Consider the following 22,955-nt stretch of genomic DNA (forward strand, 5'->3'; position numbering starts at 1 on the left):
ACATGTTCACACACACACATGCATATACCCACATGTTCACACACAACACATACTCACATGTTCACACACACACACATGTTCACACACACATATACACACACATGCATATACCTACATGTTCACACACAAAACACACACACATACAAACACACACACACACATGTTCACACACACATATACACACACATGCATATACCTACATGTTCACACACAAAACACACACACATACAAACACACACACACACACATGATCTACTCTAGAACATGATGGGGACCATGCTCAGAGCTCCATGGGGGCAGTCTGAGGCTGGCTGCCACTGAGCCACATGCAGTTATCCTAAGGAGACATTTGACCGGAGAGGACTGGGAGGGTCAGGCCACTTCTGGTTACTCTTATGATTCCCGTTCCAAATTTAGTGCAGATCGAAAGCGCACTGTGATGGGTGGCTTAAAAGAACGGTGTTGACAATATCAATACTGAGAATGGCACTGCTGGGCAAATTATTCCATCCCTCACCCCACTGTGCGACCCCCATCCTCTGAGGCAGGCATCATTTGGGGGGCCCAGAGTGTGGGACTGGTGGATACTGAGAAGACCGCCTGCTGTTGTAGAACAGGTTCTGAAGCACATAAGGGATTCAACTCCTTCCTCCCCTTAGGAGAGGAATCCAACCGGTATTAATATTTTAGAAATACCGGAAGGTAGGAGAGGGGTCATTATTCATCGCCAGCACCTCGTGGTACTAAAATTAAATAATGGAATTTTTTTAAAGACAGAATTGCCAGAGTTGTGGAACTATAAAAAATATCCCTCTCTCGAGGATGCTGCATTTTTTGCTTTTATCTTTTCTCCTCCTCTTGAGAACACTTTGATTTACTTCTGTGATAAGCTTATAACAACCAGGGAAGTCTGCAGGCAGAATGAGCTGCACTGGGAGCGCTAGGGTCAGGCAGCTTGCAGATGAGTGGAGGTGAGCACGTTCACCTTCAGTGAGAAAGTGTCAGGACGGGACATGTGTGTCGACAGACATGCACGTGTGAGTTCACACATGCACAGGCATGTGTACACACAAAGGCCAGTCCCTGAGATCCAAGGGGGACTGGGCCCTTGGGATTTCATGAGTAGGAACCTTTCAGGTGAGGGACAGCTACCTCTGCAAAGCAGTCAAACTCTGGATATAGAAGATTCTAGCATCCCTGATACTTTCATCTGAGGTTCTCAATTGGCATGGGTCTCAAATGTTCCCATACCTGGTCCCACCCTTAACTGTGCAACCACGGCAGATAAAAGGCTTCCCACCATAGGGCCTGTATTCCTCAATGTGAAACAGATACCATAGCCACCCGACAGATTCCACAGTGTGGCTTTCCACCTGGCCTCCGTGCAGCACCTGGCATTCAGAGGGCTCAGTTAAATACAGTTATTGGGGTTGCAGCTTGAAGCTGCTTCAAAGTCTTAGCATCGTTTCTTAGTATCGTAAAATCGTTATCCTTGACTACAAACCAAGAATACAAACCAAGGGTTTGTTCAAGCCAGTGCATACGCTGTTTTCTGAGCCCCCTGAACTTTAGTGGCAGGGATGGAGGATGCTCTCTGGTACCTGCAAAAACAGAGCTGAGGAAATAGAGAGATGTTTCACCCCGTCGATGTGGAGAAAGTGGCCGTGCTGGGTTCCATGGAGGTCCTCAGATGGAAACTCTTTCTCCACATAGGGTGGGTCCACGAGGTTAGGACCACGCCAAGTTGTTTCAGCCCAGGTAGATCACAGTGGGCAGGCAGTAAGGGAGATCATAACGTCTCTGCTGTCAACGGCTTCGGCAGGCAGCATCTCTTGATGGACACCAATTGGTTTTCCTCCCATTGCTATTCTTTTGAGGACAGACAAGCTGCACCTCCTACACCAGATCTCCAAGTTGCCAACTGTTGCCCAAGCTTTGTTGTTACTAAAAACACATCTCTCCTCCCTCCCTCCCTCTCTCCCTCTCTCCCTCTCTCTCTCTCTCTCCTCTCTCTCTCTCTCTCTCTCTCTCTCTCTCTCTCTCTCTCTCTTTCTCTCTCCCTCTCTTCCCCCCTATCTACACATGACCTCTGTCACCCTCATGTGTCAATGAGACAAAATCTACCACATACCTGGAGCTGATTGGGAATGATCGCCCAGCTATCACTATTTCCCTTGAGAGGACCCTGCACCCCACAAAACCCCAACCAGGAGATATCCACGTATGATGTATGGTGCATCCTCCAAACACCTCGTGGCTTTTGTTGGATCATAGCTGGCATGAACTCTTGTTGACATTCTCTAGGGGGACAAAACATTTAGGAGGCTGTAGCTTCAGTGGGGGCAGAGGGACTCATCCAAAATGACCAGGGGTCGTGCATGACTTCCGAGCACTGATGCAGCAAACTGTTCTGCCCTTAAAAGTATTTACGTGCATGTGTGTACACGTGTGTTGTGCATACTCAAGTGCACAGGTATGTTTGTGTGTGTTTCATTGGGATTGTTGGATTGCATTGGACTACTCAAAATGACTCTCTGGGAGCCTTGGGGGCAGATCTCTGAACTAAAATCCAAGAAGCAGGGCTGGTCTTTGTCAGAAGTTGATCAATCGTCCATAGACTGAAGTGGCCATTGTTTGTTGACTGATTCATTCGGTCCTTTTCTTGTTTGATGATAGCGTCCCTGGCTTCAGCTTCTATTTACATGACTTTGTTATTTATTAACCAAGATTTGAGTGTCTATCATGGGCCATGCAGTGCCCACAGCGGTAAACAGAGCAGAACTCTTGATGAATGTGGGCCTTTAAGCACTTAACACGGACAGGGAAGGTAATGGCGCAGTTGCTGAGGGTTCTGGGAAACCGACTGATAGGCCTCTGGTAAAGACGCCAGTATCTTTACTAAGGTGATCAAGGAGGTCCTCACCGAGGTGATCCAGGTACAGAGAACTCTGAAGGGCAAGCGGATAACGAGACCCAGAGATGGCCACCATATTGCTGAGGGAATAGCCCAGGGATGGGACTGTGATATTCGATATATGAGCACAGTTAGGATACCTAGGCGGAATAACAAGATGAAGGCCCATGGGCAGAACCAGCCATGGTGAAGCATAGACAGGAGTGTTTACTAGCCGTACCGTGCACCGTGTTTAAGCGTAAGCACACACACAGGCACTCGCTGTTCCCTGAGTCATTTCTGTCTGTTTGCTTTGTCAGAGACTCTGTACATGGACTGGTAGGATGCTTCCAAAATAGCAGACGCAGGACTTCGTATCCCACCCCTCTCCATCCCAATCCTAGGCTTCGGAAAGAAATGATCTAGTCTGACTAGACAGCTTTGCTTCTGGATAGGATCCGCTGGAGCACCAGAGGGCAATAACACAGCCAAGCCTGGGAGTGACATTTTTAAAATGATTTTTTAATTTATTTGAAATTTCATACATCTATATAATTTTGATCATATCCTCCCACTGCTACCTCCCTCCAGCTCCCCCGTGTGCCCGCCACCTCATCTCCCCTTCAACTTCATTTCCTTTCGTTATCCTTTCTGTTACTGTTAATAACCCCTGAGTCCAAGGGCGTTCCCATCCACTGAGTCATGGGAAACCTACCGTTATTGACTTCTCCAAAGGAGAGTGACTGTCCCTTCCTTGGAGGCATCAACTACAGATATCTCTGGACTTTGGGGGCTTTTCCCACCCCTGCACATGGCATTTGCGAGTGGCAGGGGTAATGGCAGCATGGTATAGAATGAGGGTGAAGGATGTGGGGGAGAGGGTGTAAAGATTCAAAGAGAGGCAGGAAGGTAGCTGTGCAGAAGCTGAATGCATGACCAAGGAGACTCAAACCTTTCCCGACATCAAGGTGACGGGGGTCTTGGGAGATTTTAATCAGGGTGCTATCTCGTTATGTGGGAGTGTGGCAGCTTCAGCGAATATGAAACCTCAAAGCTGTGGATGAATCCTTCCCACCAAGGAGTGGGCAGGGCAGAACGAGAATGTCAGGCTTTCAAGTGAACATGATTGACGCTGTGTTTACTTTAGACACTGCTTATTTTCCAAGCCTCAATCTTACACAAAATTAGGGGATAGGAGAAAGGAGAAGGAGGAGGAGAGGAGGAGGAAGAGGAGGGGGAGGAGGAGGAGGAGGGGGAGGAAAGAGAGGAGGAGAAGAAGAGCAGTGGGGAGGAGAAAGAAGAGATGGAGAAGGAAAAGGAGGAGGAAGAGAAGGAAGAGGAGGAAGAAGAAAGGAGGAGGAAGGAGAGGAGGAGGAAGAGGAGAAGGAGTGGGAGGAGGAAGAAGAGATGAGGAGGAGGGAGGAGAGGAGAAGAGGAAGAAGAGATAGAGAAGTAGGAGGAGGAGGGGGAGGAGGAGGAAAAGGAAGGAGAGGAGGAAGAAGAGATGGAGGAGGAAGAGGAGGAAGAAGGAGAGGAGGAGGAAGAGATGAGAAGGAAGAGGAGGAGAAAAAGGAAGAGGAGGAGGAAGAGGAGGAAGAGGAGGAGGAGGAAGAGGAGGAACAGGAAGAGTAGGAAGAGGAGGAGGAAGAGGAGGAGGAGGACAAGGAAGAGGAAGAGGAGGAGGAAGAGGAGGAGGAAGACGAGGAGGAGAAAGAGATGAGGAGGAAAAGGAAGAGGAGGAAGAGGAGGAGGAGGAGGAGGAGGAGGAGGAAGAGGAGGAGGAGGAGGAGGAGGAGGAGGAGGAAGGAAGCAATGTTGAAAGTCTCCATACAACAGCAGCCAACTTGAATCTCCAGGGAGAACTGGTTCAATTGTTCCTGTTGATTACTTCCAAGTGGGAAAGGCTCCAGGTTCATAATGTTGATTTTGTTAAGTTGCTTTCTCTGAACTGTGGTTCAAATGAGTGCATAAATATTTGGCTTAACCTTTCTCTGGAAACTGTAAAAAAAAAAAAGAAAGAAAAGAAAAGAAAAAAGAACCTGATGGAGGGGATGGTATCAGAGAAACAGAGGGAAGGAAGGAAGTTTGGCAAGTTTGTAAGATGCTCCATGTGGGTATTTCAACCGCGTCCAGGGGGCTGAATAATTTATTTTCTCCTGAGATGGCAGAAACCTTCAAATCATGCCATTGCTCTGACAAAGCTCAGTAGGGGAGGGGTAACTGAGAGAATTTAAGGATGATGCTGCCAGGAATTTGATGTACAGAGTGGTGACCCTTTCGATGCATATAAATCTGGGAAGTGAGACTTTGATATCCTTCATTCTCGCTTTGCCAATGAATGACATGGGCCCAGGGTGAGCATTTCCAATCAGTCTCCATGGAGAAAGTGTGAGGCACTCGGGGGGTTGGGGGGCACTTTTGGAGTTCTGTCATTAGTGCAGAACCCCATGCCCACAGTTCAGCTCCCGAGGATGTTCCTTGCAAGTTTAGCCCTGATTTCACCACTCCTCTGCCTCTGGGTTTCCCAACTTGCTTCTCAAGTGCAAAGGCACGTGATAACTTCCTGTAAATTCTCTGACAATCTCAGTACCCATTGAGACTGAAAACCACCTATGTTATACTCCGCTAGTTCCCTGAGGTTTACCCACTGGGTCCTCTGATGTCCCAGGTTCAGCATGCCGCTCTTTCTCAGAGACACTTGGGGGCATCATCTCTTTGGGGAGACCCTGAAGTTCATTCATTCTTGGGCAGTGTGTGAGCAATCACTTTGTTCCTGGAACTGGCTGTTGATGCTCTGTCTGATGGCTGTGAATGCCATTCAACATGGCCACTGCCCCACAACCTTGCAAGCTAATTAAAAAGAGGGGAATCAGATCCCATAACGTGGGTGAAGTTCCACGTTAAGTATTGGGAGCTACAGAGAATCCCAGCATTTTTAGGGATTTCCAATTGGCAAGATTCTTTGCAAATTCAAGATTGGTGCCCATCTAAAGATGAAGAAAGTTGGCCAAAGCTCTTTGCTGTGTGGAACACCATGCCTACAAATTACATTCTCGCCCAATCCTCTCCGTGCCCCTACGTGTTACTGAAAGACACACAGAAGGAACTTATGTAAAATGCTCTGTACCAGGTTCAAATGCCTCTCTCCAGATGTTAAAAATACAGAACTTAATGTTTAAAAGCAAGGGCAGGGAGGGGATGAGGGCATCAAGTCACCAACTAGTAAGAGGTATTCCTAGAAGCAGATAAACTTTGACCACGTGACCTGCTAAGAGGACCTTGTTCACAGTGGTAAAACTGACACACAGCCAGCACTGAGTCACGTGCACCCTCCTGCAGCCATTCCTGCTACATGTGCCCAGAGCCTCTCATTTCTTTCCTGAGACCCCAGTGACTCCACTCAGTAGCTCCCAGAAACTACCTCCTACCCTCATTCTGTGCCTCTTAAAAGCACAGCCACACAGTGCGCACCCCTCTGTGACTTAGTGCCCATCCTCAGATCTCAGAATCACCTTTCTTCCCAAAGCTGACTATGTGCGCTGTGCTCTATTTATACATTCTTCTACTGGACCCTTGAGTTTCTTCTATGTTTTTTAGCTTCTGTGTGTAATGCTACCAAATGCTTACTCTTCTCCTGGGTCTGTCCATGAGTCATTTATAAAAGAAACCCTGCAGCCAGCCAATACCAATACTATTATGAATACTACTAGTAATAGTGACACTACAACTACTACTAATAGTAATAACGAAACTCTGAAAAGTAAAAACTTCCTAAACAGTATCACCATAGGATAAACTGAGAGCAAAACCTTTGTGGACCCATGAAAAATAAGAAATGGCATCGTGAAAATAAATAAAATAAATTCCTACACCCTTCCTGTAGTGGTGAGAATGAGAGTGGCCACCACAGGCTTATATGTTTGAATAATCGATTCCCAGGCAGTGGAACTATTAGGGAAGGATTAGGAGGTGTGGCCTTGTTGGAGGAGGCGTGTCGCTGTGGGTAGGCTTGAGATTTCACAAGTCCACACTATTCTCAGGGCTCTCTCTGCTTCCTACTTGAGGTTCAGACGTAGACCCTCAGCTGGTGCTCCAGCCGCCTGCTGGCATGAGTTTGCTCCACCATCATGGACTTAGAAATCGCCTTGGTTATCACATGTAATCACAGCACTAGGAAATCCACCAAGACCCACACACAACCTACCCAAAACACTTGCAAGTTACCAGAAAGAAACGTAGAGGAACAATAAAAAAAGATCGTAAACACTAAATCCCAGAGAACTCAGCCTAAGCTACACTTCAGCACGGCCTCTAATTGTGAGCTTTCTGAAATGAGAAGAGGAAAGAGGGCAGTTCGGGAAGGCTAATGGATGAGGTTATGGACAGAGAGCAGGATGCCTCCTCTTCTTGTGGTCCTAAGCTTTGGTTTTCCTTCCCAAGGGCCCTACTCCTTTCTCCTCCTTAGAAAACTTGCTTATGATGATGGAGAACCATTTGATAGCAGTCCCAGATCATCTGAGGGCCCAGATCCATGCCATGGTAGTCAGCCATCCTAGGGGATAGCCTATTGCTTCTCACCAAGATCTCAGTACTTCCAGCACGGGACTTGCTTTAGTCCTCTGATGTCCTAGTTAGGGTTCCTATTGCTGAGATAAAACGCCATGACCAATAGTTGGGAAGACTCTGAAAGCTAAGGCATCCTTGGCTACATGGTGAGCTCTAAGTTATAAGTTAGCCTGGGTGTTCCAGTCAGGGTCCCTATTGCTGTGATGAAACACTAACCACAAACAACTTGGAAAGGAAAGAGTTTACTTGGACCATGCTTCCCCATCATTGTTCATCACTGGAGGAAGTCAGGACAGAAACTAAAACAGGGCAGGAACCTAGAAGTAGGAGCTGATGCAGAGGCCATGGAGGGATGTTGCTTGCTGGTTTGCTCCACATGGCTTGCTTAGTTTATTTCTTATAGTGCCCAGGACCAGCAGCCCAAGGGTAGCCCTACCCACAATAGGCTAGACCTTCCCCGTCAATCACAAATTAAGAAAATCCCCTCCAGACTTGCCTACATTATAGAGGCATTTTCTCAATAGAGGCCATCTCCTCCCTGGTTTGCATCAAGTTGACATAAGACTAGCTGCCACACCTGGGTTCATGGATGACTTAAAGATAGCTGGGAAGCCTGGGAGCAGAAGAAACTGTGGATGTCACAGCTGTCTGGGCACAATGACCTTCAGCTAGGCATCTTCAAGGTCTAAGACAAGGGGTGCGGTGAACCACAGCTGATAACCAATTAATTAACACCTCAGGGGAACCATCAGATGATAAACACAAGGTCTTCCTTCTAGAGACTAGCGGTCAGCAGTAGGCTTGGGAAGAGGAACTCTAGCACATTCTAAATTAACATGCACACACATCTCTAGTTACTCCCCCTGCGTGTTTAAGAAAGCGTTTTGTTATTATAGTAATAACGCAAGCCCTTTCATAACATTGGAAATATCTCAAGGGTTGAGAGAGAATCGCCCTCCCTATCTTCATGACCCAAGAACAGCACTGCCTTTCTGTACCGTGCTCCTCTGTGACCGTTGTGGGAGGGAGAAGATCGAACAATTCCAGGTTTCTTGATTTTACACTTCTAGGCATTGAACCCAAGTTTTGCACAGACTAGGTGAGATTCCCTACCTATGAGGTACATCCCCAGCTGCGGTTGTTGAGTTTTATGTCAACTTGACCCAAGCTAGCATCATCAGAGAGGAGGGAAAGTCAATTGAGAAAATGCTTCCACCCGATTTGCCTGGGCAAAGCCAGTGGGGCATTTTCCTAATTGATGATTGGGATGGGGGAGCCCAGCTCACTGTGAATGGTGTCGCCCCTGGGCTGGTGGTCTTGGATTGTATAAGAAAGCAGGCTGAGCAAACTATGGAGAACAAGCCAGTAAGTGGCACCCCTCCATGGCCTCTGCATTACATGCTGCCTCCAGCTTCCTGCCCTGAGTTCCTGGCTTGAGTTCCTGCCGCCCCCACCCCCCCATCTCCCCACCTACCCCCTCTTCCCCCACCCTCCCACCCCACCCCCACCCCTGACTTCCCTCATGGTGTGAGTTCTGTAAACTGAAATAAATAAACCCTCTTCTCTCAAGATTAGTTTTGGCCCTGGTATTTATCGCAGCAATAGAAAGTCTGAAACGGCAACTTTGTTTTTACTTCACCCTTCCTTGTGATACAAAGTCTCAGTACCTTGTCCAGGCTGGACTTGAACTCATTCTGTGGCCCAGACAGGCTTGAATTTTAACATAGGTGACAGGGCCCATGTTGCCAGGTCTGACTATCTTCTAGTTTACTTAAAGTTTACTTAAAGGAAGGTGTTTACTTAAAATCCTTTTTGCAAAATTAGGAAGATGGTGAGAAGACCCTTTGCGACTCCTGCCAAGTCTCAGGAAAAGAGGAACACAGAGGTGCTGATGGACACAGAGAGAGAGAGAGAGAGAGAGAGAGAGAGAGAGAGAGAGAGAGAGAGAGAGAGAGAGAGAGAGAGAGAGATCAGGACAATAGGTCTTTTAATTTGTGAGTTTATGGAGCATTTTGCAACCACATAAAAACACACAGAGAAAGTTGCAGTTTTTCCACTTAAAGCATTCATCTAATGTCCCCCATGCCCTAAGCCCAGAAAAAGTGAAAGGAAGCCAGACATGAGCAGCTGGGGGCAGAGAGTCGGCCCTCTCTGTCTCAGGGGAGGGGAGGAAAACTGGGGCTCAGAGAAACCTCCAGGGAGGAGAGCAGAGGAAGCAGTCATGGGTGGGAGCTCATCCCAGCACTCAGGTCAGAAATGAGGATGGATCAGGTCCCCAGAAGCCATGGCAGAAGCCAAATCAGCTCATATAGGTTGAGGGAGAGTGGGAGCAGATCGCAACTGGAGAAGCAGGTGGAGACACATTTGGGAGGCTCCCTGGGCTTTTATCCTGGTAGGATATCCTGCGTGTGTTTATGCATGTGGTTGCGTGTGTGTGCATGTACGTGTGTGATGCCATGCAGGTAGCCATGACAGTGCTGGCCTGAGCAGGAGCCGGGCCACACTTGGTGTGCATTTAGAATGATCATTGTTGTGCTACGGTGGGAAGGGAGATGAGAGACATGGAGCCCTCTAAAACGTAACTCAGGTGTTTATTGAACACCTACTATATACTGCCCTCTTTTCAAGGCAGAGAAAGAGAACAGGGACATCTCCAGGAGTATTGTCAAGATGCTGGAAATCATCAGCAGGTCAGGCTAGGCGCTCTCATGGCAGAGCAGACATTTAGAACTTAGACAACTACATAATTCTGGTACATTCTGCACATTTTCCATATGTAAATTCAAGGCAACCATTGCCAGGGCAATTTATTTTAAATGTGAGGAGGCACCAGGATTCGCTATTTGAAATCATTCAACAGACCGGAAAGATGGCTCAGTGAGTGAAGGTACACACCCTGCATGTCTGACAACTTGAGTTTAATCACCATGACCCAAGAGGGAAGGAAATAACAAACTCCTGAATGTTATCCTTTGACTTCCACACATGTGCTGTGGCACATGCAGATGGACGTGCACACACACACACACACACACACACACACACACACACTAAACAAATACATGCATGCATACATACATACACACACACATACATACATACATACATACATACATACATATGTAAGTGTAATGAGTATGTTTTATTAAACACTGAAAGCAGTAGTGGGAGAGGGGAGTGCTCTGTGCTGCATTTGAGATCTGAAGAGAGGCAATAATCACATCAGAGCAAGCACGCTCTGAACACACACACACATACACACACACACACACACACACACACACACACACACACACACACACACGGAGTATTAGCATTCACCCCTCAGAGCAGCCAGCACTGTAGGCCGGTTTGTAGGAACAGTGTGCCCTTTCAACAGCCTTTCTGTAAGCCTAAAATTATCCCTCTTCAAACTGTTATATATGTATCCACATATACACATAGTAATTTAAGCCCTTAAATGACACCTGTAATTTAAACACTCAGAGGCAGAGGCAGGAGGATTGATGCAAGGTAGAGGCCAGCTGGAGCGATATCATAAGATCTTGTCTCAAAGAGAAAAATACACACACACACACACACACACACACACACACACACACACACACTCATTCATTCATTCATACACAACTCCATGCATGAACACACACAGGCATAACTCATACACACACACACACACACTCACTCACACACACAACCCCATGCATGAACACACACAGGCATAACGCCCACACATGCACACAATCACATTCACATATACTAACACACACAACCACATGCACAGCAACATGCACACAGGCATAACACATGCACACATACACTCACACACACACAACGACAAGCATGAAAACACACGGGCATAACACACGCACGTGCACACACTCACATTCACACACATGCAACCACAGGCATAAACACACTGGCATAACACATGTGCGCACACACACATACACTCACACACACGTGCGCACACACACACAAACACACACACTCACATATACACAACTACATGCATAAACACACACAAGTATAACACATTCACACACATACACTCACACACAAACAACCGCATGCGTGACCACACACAGGCATACGCAGCACACCAAAAGCCAGTGTCTTAAATACGCACCCATATCACTGCTTGTTTGCAGCAAGAAAAAAAAAAAAAGAAAGAATGGTGATAAGAGCCTCTTCTCAGAGGAAAGCAGAGGGGCCTTTGGTTTCTGATGTCAGGACCCTGGTTCTAGCCCCCTTCTGCCACCTGTACAGCCAGCCAGAAGTCTCTTTCCCCAGGGACACAGCAGGACTCAGAATGCAGTTTATAGGCTCCCCCAGCAAGTTGGCACCTGGGGTCCTTATTTTCTTTCTCATCATTAACTTTTTTCCCCGTTCTAACTCCAGAAGGAGAAAAGAAGAGGAAAAAATAGAATCCTGCTGTGCAGAGAAGTGTTGGATTACAAAGGCTAATGGCACAGCCGGCTAATTGTCAACCTGCTCTGCGGAGTTAGGGGTGTTAACAGCTGCTCAGGCTGGCCTGCAGGGTTGACTCTGGCCAGAGGACTGAGTCAGCGGGAGGGGGAGCCACATGAGGCCACATCTGGGTGAACTGAAGGAGCTCTGTGTATCGCTGTAAGGGCGATCTGGGCGTTCTTGAGCTGCAAACACCCACGGCTGAGAGCCACATACAGCAGGCCAAGTATGCCTCTTGCTCAGTGAGGCTGGGTGGCCCTGAAACCTCAAACATTCCTCAAGCATTTGAAGGCGGCAGTGGCGGCTGGGTGCGCCTCTGTTCCTGGAGAGACATGAGCAAACAAACCAAAATAATGTCCCTGGAAGCTGGCCTTGGTGAGCCAGGCAGTTTATTAGGGTGACTAGGCTGACGTTGGGAAGGAGCTGCTTGTAGGGGCGCAGACTTTAAAAGGCAGCAACAATTCCAAAAGCCCACCCCAGTGTAGGCAGGTAGCGGGTCTCGAAAGGTAGAGCCCTAGAGGTGGCTGCGAGGCTGCAGGCATCTGGGCACATTGGAGGATCTCGTCCCAGCAACCTGGGCTGGTCCTCCTCCAACAGTTAGTTCTCTCTGTGTGTCCTTCTGAAGGGGTCCTCGTCTCAGCTCCCCCAGGGGAAGTTTGCTCAGAACCTACGTCTCATAAGTTCCCAGCTGTCATAGTACTCCTCTAACCCCACTATGCCAGTGTAAAGTCATATAACTCAGTTATAATATTTATAAGCTGTACGACTAGACTGGGCAGATTCACCACCCTACACTACTCTATTCCCCAGCTAGGAGATCCCTTGTTACTTGCGGCTTCTCCGGGTCACATGGTTCTGCTCCATCTTCCTTCCTCTTGTTTCTCCATCTTCCTCTGTCTCCTTAGTCTCCCCTCCTCCTTCCTCTCTTCTCCCCCTCTAAAACCTCCAGCCCCGCCTTTCCCTTCCACTGCCATTCACAGGCTCTAGCCTTCATCTGACCTGTTAAAATGGGGAGGAGGGTCGCTTAATACTGAATACTTAAGTGATCCATTCCTCTCGAGGAAGCAGAATCAGCATCACATACAAACAGCACCAAGGCAATCTTCAGCTCTCTCTAGGACTCGTTATTTCAACCCAAGAGGAAACTGCTTCACAATTCCAGTCAGGGACCTGACCTTCCTCGTCAGAGGATTAGCGAAGACCAAGTAGGAGCCCATACATCCTAAACTCACTGTGAAATGTAAAGAATTCGGTTTTTTCTTTCTTTTGTTCCTCTCTCCCTCTCCCTCTCTCTCTCTCTCTCTCTCTCTCTCTCTCTCTCTCTCTCGCTCTCGCTCTCGCTCTCGCTCTCTCTCTCTCTCTCAATTTCTGTAGCTCAATCTTGTGGCTCTCAAGTGTGCATTTTGTAGACTGCAATGTCAACTGATGAAACTCAGCAGAGCTGCCCAGTTTCCCCTAAAGAGTGTCCCCAATTCCCATGTGTTCTCTCCAAGCTCCTCTAAGCCCCACTGCCTGTGGCACAGGTGGAACTGGCGGGCTGTGCCTTGGAGATGCGCCCTGCTCTGCCTCACCGAGCCCGTGGGAAGAAGGCTGAAGAGTGTCTGCTATCACTGTGGTTAAGACGGAAGGGGGCAGGCCTGGCTGTTGCCAAAGAAGCTTCCAAAAGGCGGTAGTGGGAACCCACTTCAGTGAGAAACGTGTGGGCCAGGGATGGCAATCTGTCCTCAGAAGACAGAGCGGTGCTTGGGCCTCTAGCTTGATTGAGTATGTAGCAGGGCCCTGAGGGAGCAAGACAAGTAGGGCCAGGGATCCAGGGCAGGAGGCATGGAGACTTGCACGTCCTCTCGTTCAGGACATGCTGATGCTCACCAGGAACCATAGCTCAAGAGATGCTCTTGCTGATGGAAAGAGCCCCTCCGTGTGGGCAGGTGTCCCTCAAGGCTCTGAGGACTAGAGGCAGGCTCCAGGCATAGATTAAAAAGCTGGGTTCTGAAGAGAAAGGGGAAAGGAAGGGGAGAGAAAAAGGGGGGAAGACACAAAAGAGAAAAGAATGAAGGGAAGAGAGGGGGAGGGGGAGTAAGGGGGAGGGGAGGGGAGAGGGAAAGGGAGGAGGAGGAGAGAGAGAGAGAGAGAGAGAGAGAGAGAGAGAGAGAGAGAGAGGGAGAGGGAGAGGAGAGGGAGAGAGAGAGAGAGAGAGAGAGAGAGAGAGAGAGAGAGAGAGAGAGAGAGCGCGCGCGCTCGCCTGCACTGAGCAATGCTCTAAGCTAGCGCCCAGCATTGGAGACTGGCTCTGCCCCTGGAGAATAAGTCTTTTGATCCAAGGGCAGTCACTCATTAAACAAGGCCCCCTCTCTGGAAACTGTGTCTCCATAAGGCCAAGTGGTTCAAGCTCTCCGAGAGAGAAGGAGGCATTGACCCTGACCTTGTCGGTACAAGGAAAAGTCTCCCCGGGAGAGTTTCCAAGACTAGAGTTCGGTTTGCTGTAGCGATGTCTGCCCCCAGGAGGCACATTGAGCTTTGTTTCTTCCAGAAGGTTCTGGGTCCCCAGCCTCTCTGAACAAAGGAGGATGGGGAAGAGAACAGAGAGCACAGAAGGCTCTTCCTGGTGGGTCCTCACCCCGGCCCATGTGCGGCAGGCAGGCCCATGGAAACAGGACCCTACCTCGGAAAGAGTTACTCCCCAGCTGTCGAGGGACACGGACATGGCGTTCATTAGCTCGGATTGCCTTCCAGGTTAACAAGATCTGTCTCAAGGGTGCCGAGGGGCAGAAAGGGGACATCTGAATGCACATTGGAGGGAAAGTGATAGATGGGGCTCATCCAAGGGTCCCAGCTGTCTCCATCTACCGTGCTTGGACCATCACTCCCAGGACTGGAGAAGTCTGTGAATTTACTTCTTTAAAACACCAGTCTATTCCCTCAGAAATGGATTCAATTTTATTATCTGGCTAAGATGCCTTTTATGCCTGGAGGGATCCATCTCACCCATGAGCAGCAGCGTGATTTTATTGCAATTATTGCTAGTGGAATTACAGTGGTTAGCCCTGATTTATCGGCGCCCTGTCTATGTGCTTCGTTTATGCTTTAGTTTGGGGGTTTTGTACTGAGGACTGAACCCAAGGCCTCGAGCATGTTAGGCAAGAACTCTGTATACCCCCAGCCCTCCTTTCTATTAATTTTTTATTGAGTCTTTGTGAATTTCCCATCATGCACCATTCCTCATCCCTTCCTACGCACCCTCTGCCCTTGCAACCTCCCCACTAAAAAGAAAACCTAAAACTAAAATCTAATATACTTACATTTATATCTTTTTATTATTTTATATAATATATTTAATATTAGATATTATATAAATATAATATATAACATTTATAGTAAAACAAAATTTATTTATTAGATTTTTATTTACTATATAATATATATATATATTAGTATATGTCCGCGGAGGTTGTGGTATGTCACACAGTATATATATATACCCTTTTGCCTAAACAGCTTCTACTTGAAAATGCGCAGTGAATCGTGGGTCTGGTTTGAGGCCTCTGGCTTCTGCTACATTGTCAATATTGGAGCCTCACCATGACTCCTTTAGGATATCCTGTTGTTGCCCTCTGTCATGGTGATCCTGCAGGTTTGGATCTGCAGGACTGGTCCCTTCATATGTCCTATTAACTCATAGATGGGGTGGCTGTTGGGGTGGGCCAGCTCAAAGCCCTGGATCTGTGAGGGGCAGAAGCTGAGTTGCTCAGTTCTCCTGTGTCCATGCCACCAGGGCCAGCTCCCTTGCTCTCGCAACCTTCAGGCCTGCTCACCCAAGCCCCTAACCCTCCTTTTAAAGTTATATTTTGTGATAGGGTCTTACCAAGGTGTTCAAGCTGTCTCTGAATCACTCTGGAACATCCAAGCTTTGAACTTGAGAGCCTTCTGCCTCAGCTTCCTGCATGGCTGTGACTATAGGCCCGGCCACCACACCCAGCTATACTGTCTCTCTAAATCCTCAACCTCCCTCCCCACTCCCTATCCCCCAGAACTAAATGGTGATTGTCCTTGCTTTGCACCTGAGGAAATTGGGAGCAGAGGCAAAGACCCGTGTTTGAAGATAGGATCGTAACACATTTGCATGAAGATAGACATGTGTTTGCTCAGCTAGACAATATGGTGGACCCTGGCTTCAACCAAGAAGCTGTAGATCTTTGACCTTCTGAAGCCTCCAATCAGGAGCTGGGGGCTCAGGAAAGGACCTGAGATGAGTTAACTCCAGTGAAATCGAGACGAAAATGTCTTTTTTTTTTTATCAAAAAGTATCATCCATCTCATTATTGATCCTACTCTCCATTAATCTTAAAAATTCAAACAGAGATAATTGGTGTTTAATTACAACCTTAAGTATATTTCAATAGAGAACATCTTTAAATGATAAAAATGAAAATGCGATGAGACCTACCTGTGTCGTGGAATTGTTTTGATGTGCCTCCACGGGCCCTGCCAAGTAACCACCCTCATCCTACCTTAGGCACTACTGCCACCTGGTGCCTGAGCGCAGAATTGCAGGCTTGGTACTCGCTGCACTAGCCCCAGAGGGTGCTGACTTAGACACCTGCCCTTGTATGAAGTAGTTCTACGCTTCCACACTGCACAGTTCCACACGCCATATTTTGACCTCCATGCTTTAACTTTTACCTTCCCTCAACTCTCCTCTGCTCAGAGTGTCCTCACGGCTTGCCGTTTCTGGAACTTTCTAGGCGTTCCCTCTCCCACCTGCTGCCCTCTGACTTTACTGTTCCTTATGCTCAAAAGGACCTCCCCCGATCTTTACCATCTTCGGACATCAGAACCAGGGTCAACGGTGCAACAAAGCAGAGTTGCACGGTGGTGTCTGGAGATGTGGACAGTATCGGACGAGATGGTTTTGGATCTCGTTTTCCTCGGTTGAATTCATGGTTGGATTTCATTGTCGTCAAAGAACAGCGACCACAGCCAGCTTGCTTAATACTGTACTGCTGTATCTATCCATTAAGTAAACAAACAAACAAATCAGGATAATTAAAAATGCCCCATTCCCAGCACCATTTAGAAGTATGAAAAGGTATGGGAGACTCCCTCAGCAAAGCCACGAGGCTTGTGGTAACCAGCAGCAAAGAGGTAAACCTTGCTCAGTGCCTGCCCAGCGTGCGACTGGTGGATACACGGCTTCCACTGACAACTTGACCTTGCTTGCAGAGGAAGAAGCCAAATCTCCTTCCTCCACTAAAAAACAACACACGTTTCCTCATCACCCGCCTGCCTTGCTCCTTTACCCAGGTCTCTCCAGTGCTGCTAAGCTTCCCCAGTTGTAAGTCGAAGCCATTTGCATGAACCTGGCTAATCTTGGGCAAGGTTGCTCTTGGCTAATCTCAGTGGATCAGGCAGCTTTGTGACAGCACCTGACACGAGTGGGTTGGTCACCAAGGGGTGTCGGGGTGTCTCTGACGGGCTTTCTTCAGACCTTTCAGACAGCCTTAAATGTCACTCTGTTTCCCCCGAACAGGTCGTCGATAGTGACAGACCCGAAGGGTCCAAGTTCCGGCTCACGGGGAAGGGAGTGGATCAAGACCCTAAAGGGACTTTCAGAATCAATGAGAACACGGGAAGCGTCTCGGTGACACGGACCCTGGACAGAGAAACGATCGCTACTTATCAAGTGAGTCCTGGGTGCCTGCTCACCCTGTGCATGCAGATATGGATTTCAGAGCGATTTCTTCCCACTGAGCCAATTATCCCTGTGCCTCATCAAACCTGAGAGAGCGTGGCTCGAGGTGTTTCTGGAAGAACAAAAGCAGAGAGTAACAGTGAGGGGCCCTAGCTCATCTGCAGAGCCACCGGGCCTGTGTCACTCTTTGGGTTATAGAGACCGATGTGAGAGATGCCAGAGGCACCTCAGAGGAGGTCAAGACCCTGAGGCCAAGCCTGGCTTTCAGAGGCCTGCGCTCTGACTAACCGTGATAAGTACAAACCCTCAGACAAGATAATCCTGCTTTTAGACGTTTATCCTGATGAAATCTGGAGGAGTTAGCGCAGTTTTGTACCATGTAGGCCATGATCCTTAGGGCGAGCAGCAGGAGGGGGCTTGCATCAGGCACTCCCTGCAGCATTTAAGATGTCGTGGAGGGGCCTGGAGTGGGAGCTCAGTGGTTGACGGCACCCGCTGCTCTTCCAAGGACTGACTTTGGTTGGCAGCACCCAGGTTGAGCAGCTCACCACTACCTGTAACTCCAGCTCCAGGGAAGCCAATGCCTTCCTCTGACCCCCACAGGCATGTGCACACACACACACACATACTCATACTACACACACTCACACTCACACACACACACAACATACACTATACACTACACACTACACACACACACTCACACACACTCACACTCACACACATACTCACACTCACACACTACACACACACTCACACTTACACTCATACACCCCACACCACACACACCACACACACCACCACACCACACACACACACACACACACACACACACACACACACCACACACACCACACACACCACACACACACCACACCACACACACACACACACACTCACACACACACACACACACACACACACACACACACACTCACACTACACACACACACTACACACGCACACACACACTCACACACACACACTCACACACACACACTTGCACAGGAACACACACACACAGAAAAATAGAAAACAAATCCATAAAATATCTGTGAAGAAGTGTTGTGTGGAAACAGAGCGGCTCCATGGGGATATTCAAGACAAGACTGGAGACAAACACATATGGCGTACTCGTGACGAAGCACTTGCCTGCATTATGAACAGGTGTGCCTTTAGAGCCACAGTAAAAGAAAAATCAAGGAAATGTATAAAATTAAATACCCAGATGTGAAGGAAAAAGTAAATACAGGGAAAGTCATCGATGCCTTAGACTGGGCATCTCCTTGGGGACTGTGGTGTTCACGTCATCGCTATGGTTGCTCTGTGAACGTGCTATGTGCTGGGACTTGTCTTGAGCATGTAATTGGTTTCCTGTCATTCGATTCTCAGAACAGTTTGTAAGTAGATTATATTACCGCCTTACTTTCTAATGAAGAAGTAGCATTAGACTTGTGAATACGGACCTCTTGTTTGTTGGGGTTTCAATCCTGGTGGGCTTCTTCGTCATACACAAATGGATCCATCGATTAAAATCATGTGAAAAGAATTTTTCTTCTATGCAAATTCCAGTAAAGAAATATCAGGCAAGGTTATGGAAGGCATCTGCTTCTGGCCACATGTTGTGTTGTGAGGTCCTCATCTGCTAGCAGGTCCCATGTCCCTGTGTGTCATGGTCTTGGTCCCAGAAAGATGGATGCCTCCAAGTTCTTTTGCCGAGGGCTTTCTGAACCTTTTATGAACAGGAGAAAGCACTGGTCAGTGTGTACTAAAGATGAGCTGTTTGCACCAAGGGGAAGTCTGGCTATTGTAAAAATTTGATGCTAGACCCACAGGGATCACTGGCTGTGACAATAACCAGGCGTGACTTGTCCTGTGTCTGGGAGAGGTCCCACCTTCTCTCCACCACACCTGTCATGGGATATATGTGACAGGTTGCAAAACCAAGGAACTGAGGCAGGGTCTGGTCACAGTGGCTTAGAGTTCAGGGATCCAAAAAACAAACCCTGTCACACGGATCTCCGCAGCCATGCTTCTTCCTGAGCCGTGAGAGCTAGGACAACCCTCTCCAATCTTGCCGTTATCTCTTCCACAAGGCACAGAGAATAGTCAGCGCCTCTCCATACAAGGCGAAATGGGTTTCTCTCCGCAAACACTTGGCACAATGCCCAGCAGGTAGCGGACACTCCTAAATCAGGGCTACCCTCGAGCGGCATCATTCTCCCGAACGTTTAAGTTCTACAGTTTTTTAACCTATTCAACCTGTGGACATACATCTGACATACACAGCAAGGTCTAATGTAAACTAGAGCCATGGTTACGCTGTCCCTTCATGAAGTATCAAAGGGATTTGGGGGTGAAACCAGAGATATTAAATTAAAAAATAAAAGATCTACCAGGGAATGTCTGTCTGTACCTGGTTATGAGACATGGGAAACAAGAGAGGGTGAGGTGTCTTTCTTTGACGTGCTGCCTATAGACATTAATGAATAGGAAGCATTGTGCCCAAGGTCATGTGGATGTTTGTGGGGATCCAGGATTAGTTTATAGACTATCATCCTGCTGGGAGCCTGTAATATCCAGGTAAAGACTCCGGGACCCACATACTTGGCCCACCTCAGTGTGAGTTTCCCCTTTAGGTGACAGTGGTCTTTATCTCCAGGTGCAGTGAGAAATGTCCATGGAGGGAGGGGACTTTGGGGGATGGTCACAGCAGCCTTCAGGGCTCATGTCATCAGGCAGAATTAAACCAGCCATGACCCATGCTTTAATTATTTCAGAAACTCCAGCTGAAGGCTTCTCCCAGAACTTCCGGATTGTATCATAGCCACGTGGTATGTGGTAGGGTCTCCACCCATCTATAGGTCCCATGCCACTGAGCATCATGGTTTGGGTCCCGGGAGGACAAGGATGGACGAATGGCAAAGCTGTCACCTTTGACTCTTAGGGGACTTGGTTCCACATAGCCTTGGCAGCCTGGGTTCTCATGTTCTGTCTCCCCCAAGCCTCAGCTCTTTCCCCCAGTCTCCCTTCTGTTTCCTTCCATCCCTGAGGAGGAGCCAGGAGACTGTTGTAAGGCTCTCCTCAGACACAAGGATGGTGTATGTCCTGTCCATTTCAAACCCTCTTGGGAAGTAACTTCCTGCCTTAAAGACTGAGGCCAGATCCACTGTGGTTGTGACGATGGTCGGTCGGCATGGCTGAGAAGTGGGTGACTTCTTCAAAGCACACAGCCTAGTTCTCCACATCCCCCAGGTTTTAGCCTCCCTTCTCCCAAGCTTCAAACGCGGAGAGCGTGTGGGCGTGTGTATTGACATCATAATTGTTCCAACAGAACTGTTGTTTGCTTTGGCGTTAAATTACACTATTCATGTGCAAGCACAAGTCTGGGAGCCAACGGTCCCCCCCAATCCAACCAAGAGGCACTCTGGTGGAAGGCAAGGGGACTGGCAAATAAGACATTACTTCCGATATCATCGTCCCTGACCCTAAACGAATACCGGTATTAAACAGCTACCATTTTTAAACACAGCACCGCAGGTAGCTGGGAACCTCTCCCTGTGCGTATTCTTGTCTATCTCACACAAGAGACGGAAGAAACAAGAGTTGCCAAGAACAAGGAGCAGAGCAGGCCCTCTGTACTCCTAGCCACGTGGGAGGCCGAGGCAGAAGGATCACAGGCTGAGGGCCAGTTGGAGTTACAGAGTGAATGCAAAGCCAGTCTGGACAATCCAATGAGATCCTGTCTCAAATAACAACTTAGAAAGAAGGCTGGGGATACAGGTCAGTGGAAGGGGCATCTGCCTAGCATATGCAGACCCTGTTCAGCTGGAAGAAGGGAGGCAGAAGGATGGAGGGAGGGAGGGAGGGAGGAAGAAAGAAAGGAAGGGAGAGAGAGAGAGAGAGAGAGAGAGAGAGAGAGAGAGAGAGAGAGAGAGAGTGTAAGGAGTGAGGAAAGACTAAAATAGAAAAGGGAGAGAGGAGAGAGGGCAGGAGAGAGAAGAGAGGGGAGAACAACGAAGGAAACAGGTGTTACCAACTTCTTCAAGGACTCAAAGTCGGCGCGTATTAAACTCAGGATCCATGCCAGTTTCTCCAAAGCCTTGCTTCTAAGTCCCCTCTTTCCACTTTTATCCCCAACTAGACTTCAACATGGGATCCAGATTCCTTAGCCCCTTTCCTAGGACCTATCTGAATTGGGTTGTGAGAGGGTCTGACCGACTATGGGATCCATAACTCTTAAGTTCCATCCTGTTCTGTGACTGCCTGCCACCCTACCACCGTCCCCTGCCCCAGTGCCCGGAAGGGACTTCCCGTGGTTCCGACCTGAAGTGGCACCTGGCAAGATGATTTAGCTCTTGCAGTCTTGGGAGCTGACACATTAATGCAAAGCCTCCTGAAATATCACTCATTATTATGCGTTTTGCCAGTGTTTGAGTGATTTGTGAACTCCTCATTGGAATAAAGTACTGTAAATGATTCATGAATGACCAAGTTTATGAAATTCTATAAAAATATTAGCGGGTGGTAATGATTCTCTCTCACCGTGAATGGGATCTGCCGGCTGCTAATTTGTCAATATGGGAGGCCAGGAATGGAGTGGGAGACAGTCAGTTAGGCAAGGGAGGGGTCCTGTTGGAAGGCTTGAAAGGGTCTCCATGGGGGGTGTGAGACAAGACTTGAAGCATGGCAGATCGATGTAAAAGGCACATGTCACCCTGACCAGGTCTGCACAGTAGAGGTTGATAACTGGGTGAAAGGAGAGGGGAGTGTTTGGAAAGAAAATGGGAACCGACTTTTCTGTGTACCTACTGTGTTTCTGACCGCCTACTAGGATCTTGTATGGGTTGCTTTCTCTGTCGCTGCAACAAAACACCTGACAAGAAGCAACTTAAGGGTAGAAAGGGTTTGTTCTGGCTTACGGTTGGAGGGAATCATTTTACATTCAAGCCATTATAGTCCCCTGTATGTACAGACCTATAAAGAATGTGTAATATATGTACTGATAATAAATATGTTGGCTGAAGGCCAAAGGGCCTTCAGACATAATCAAGACGTAATGTTAGACTGATGTTGGTACCAACATTTCGTGAACATTTACAATATGCCAGGGCCCACCATAAATATTTATGATTATCTCGTTTAATGTCACACACATGAGCTTGGTGCTTCTGTGCGTGGCTTCGCTTGTTGTGGCAAAACATACCTGACAACGACAACTTAGAGGCAGGGTTGTTTTGACTTGTGTGAGGAGATAAGTTGTACCATGCTGGGAAAGGCATGGCCTGGCCGTGTGAACGAGAGGCATCTGGTCACATTCCATCCACAGTCAAGGGG

The 22,955-nt window shown here is 48.1% G+C and overlaps 1 protein-coding gene across 1 annotated transcript in view; it reads left to right on the forward strand.

Moving 5' to 3' along the window:
- Cdh13 (cadherin 13) overlaps nucleotides 1–22,955 on the forward strand; it is a 1,043,248-nt gene that overhangs the window by 547,422 nt on the left and 472,871 nt on the right. The window contains exon 5 of the mRNA XM_032888181.1: nucleotides 17,457–17,609. Coding sequence (XP_032744072.1) covers nucleotides 17,457–17,609 — 153 coding nt within the window. The remainder of the gene's footprint in view (nucleotides 1–17,456; nucleotides 17,610–22,955) is intronic.

Source organism: Rattus rattus, chromosome 17 (genome assembly GCF_011064425.1).
Source record: "Rattus rattus isolate New Zealand chromosome 17, Rrattus_CSIRO_v1, whole genome shotgun sequence".
Classification (NCBI taxonomy): Eukaryota; Metazoa; Chordata; class Mammalia; order Rodentia; family Muridae; genus Rattus; species Rattus rattus.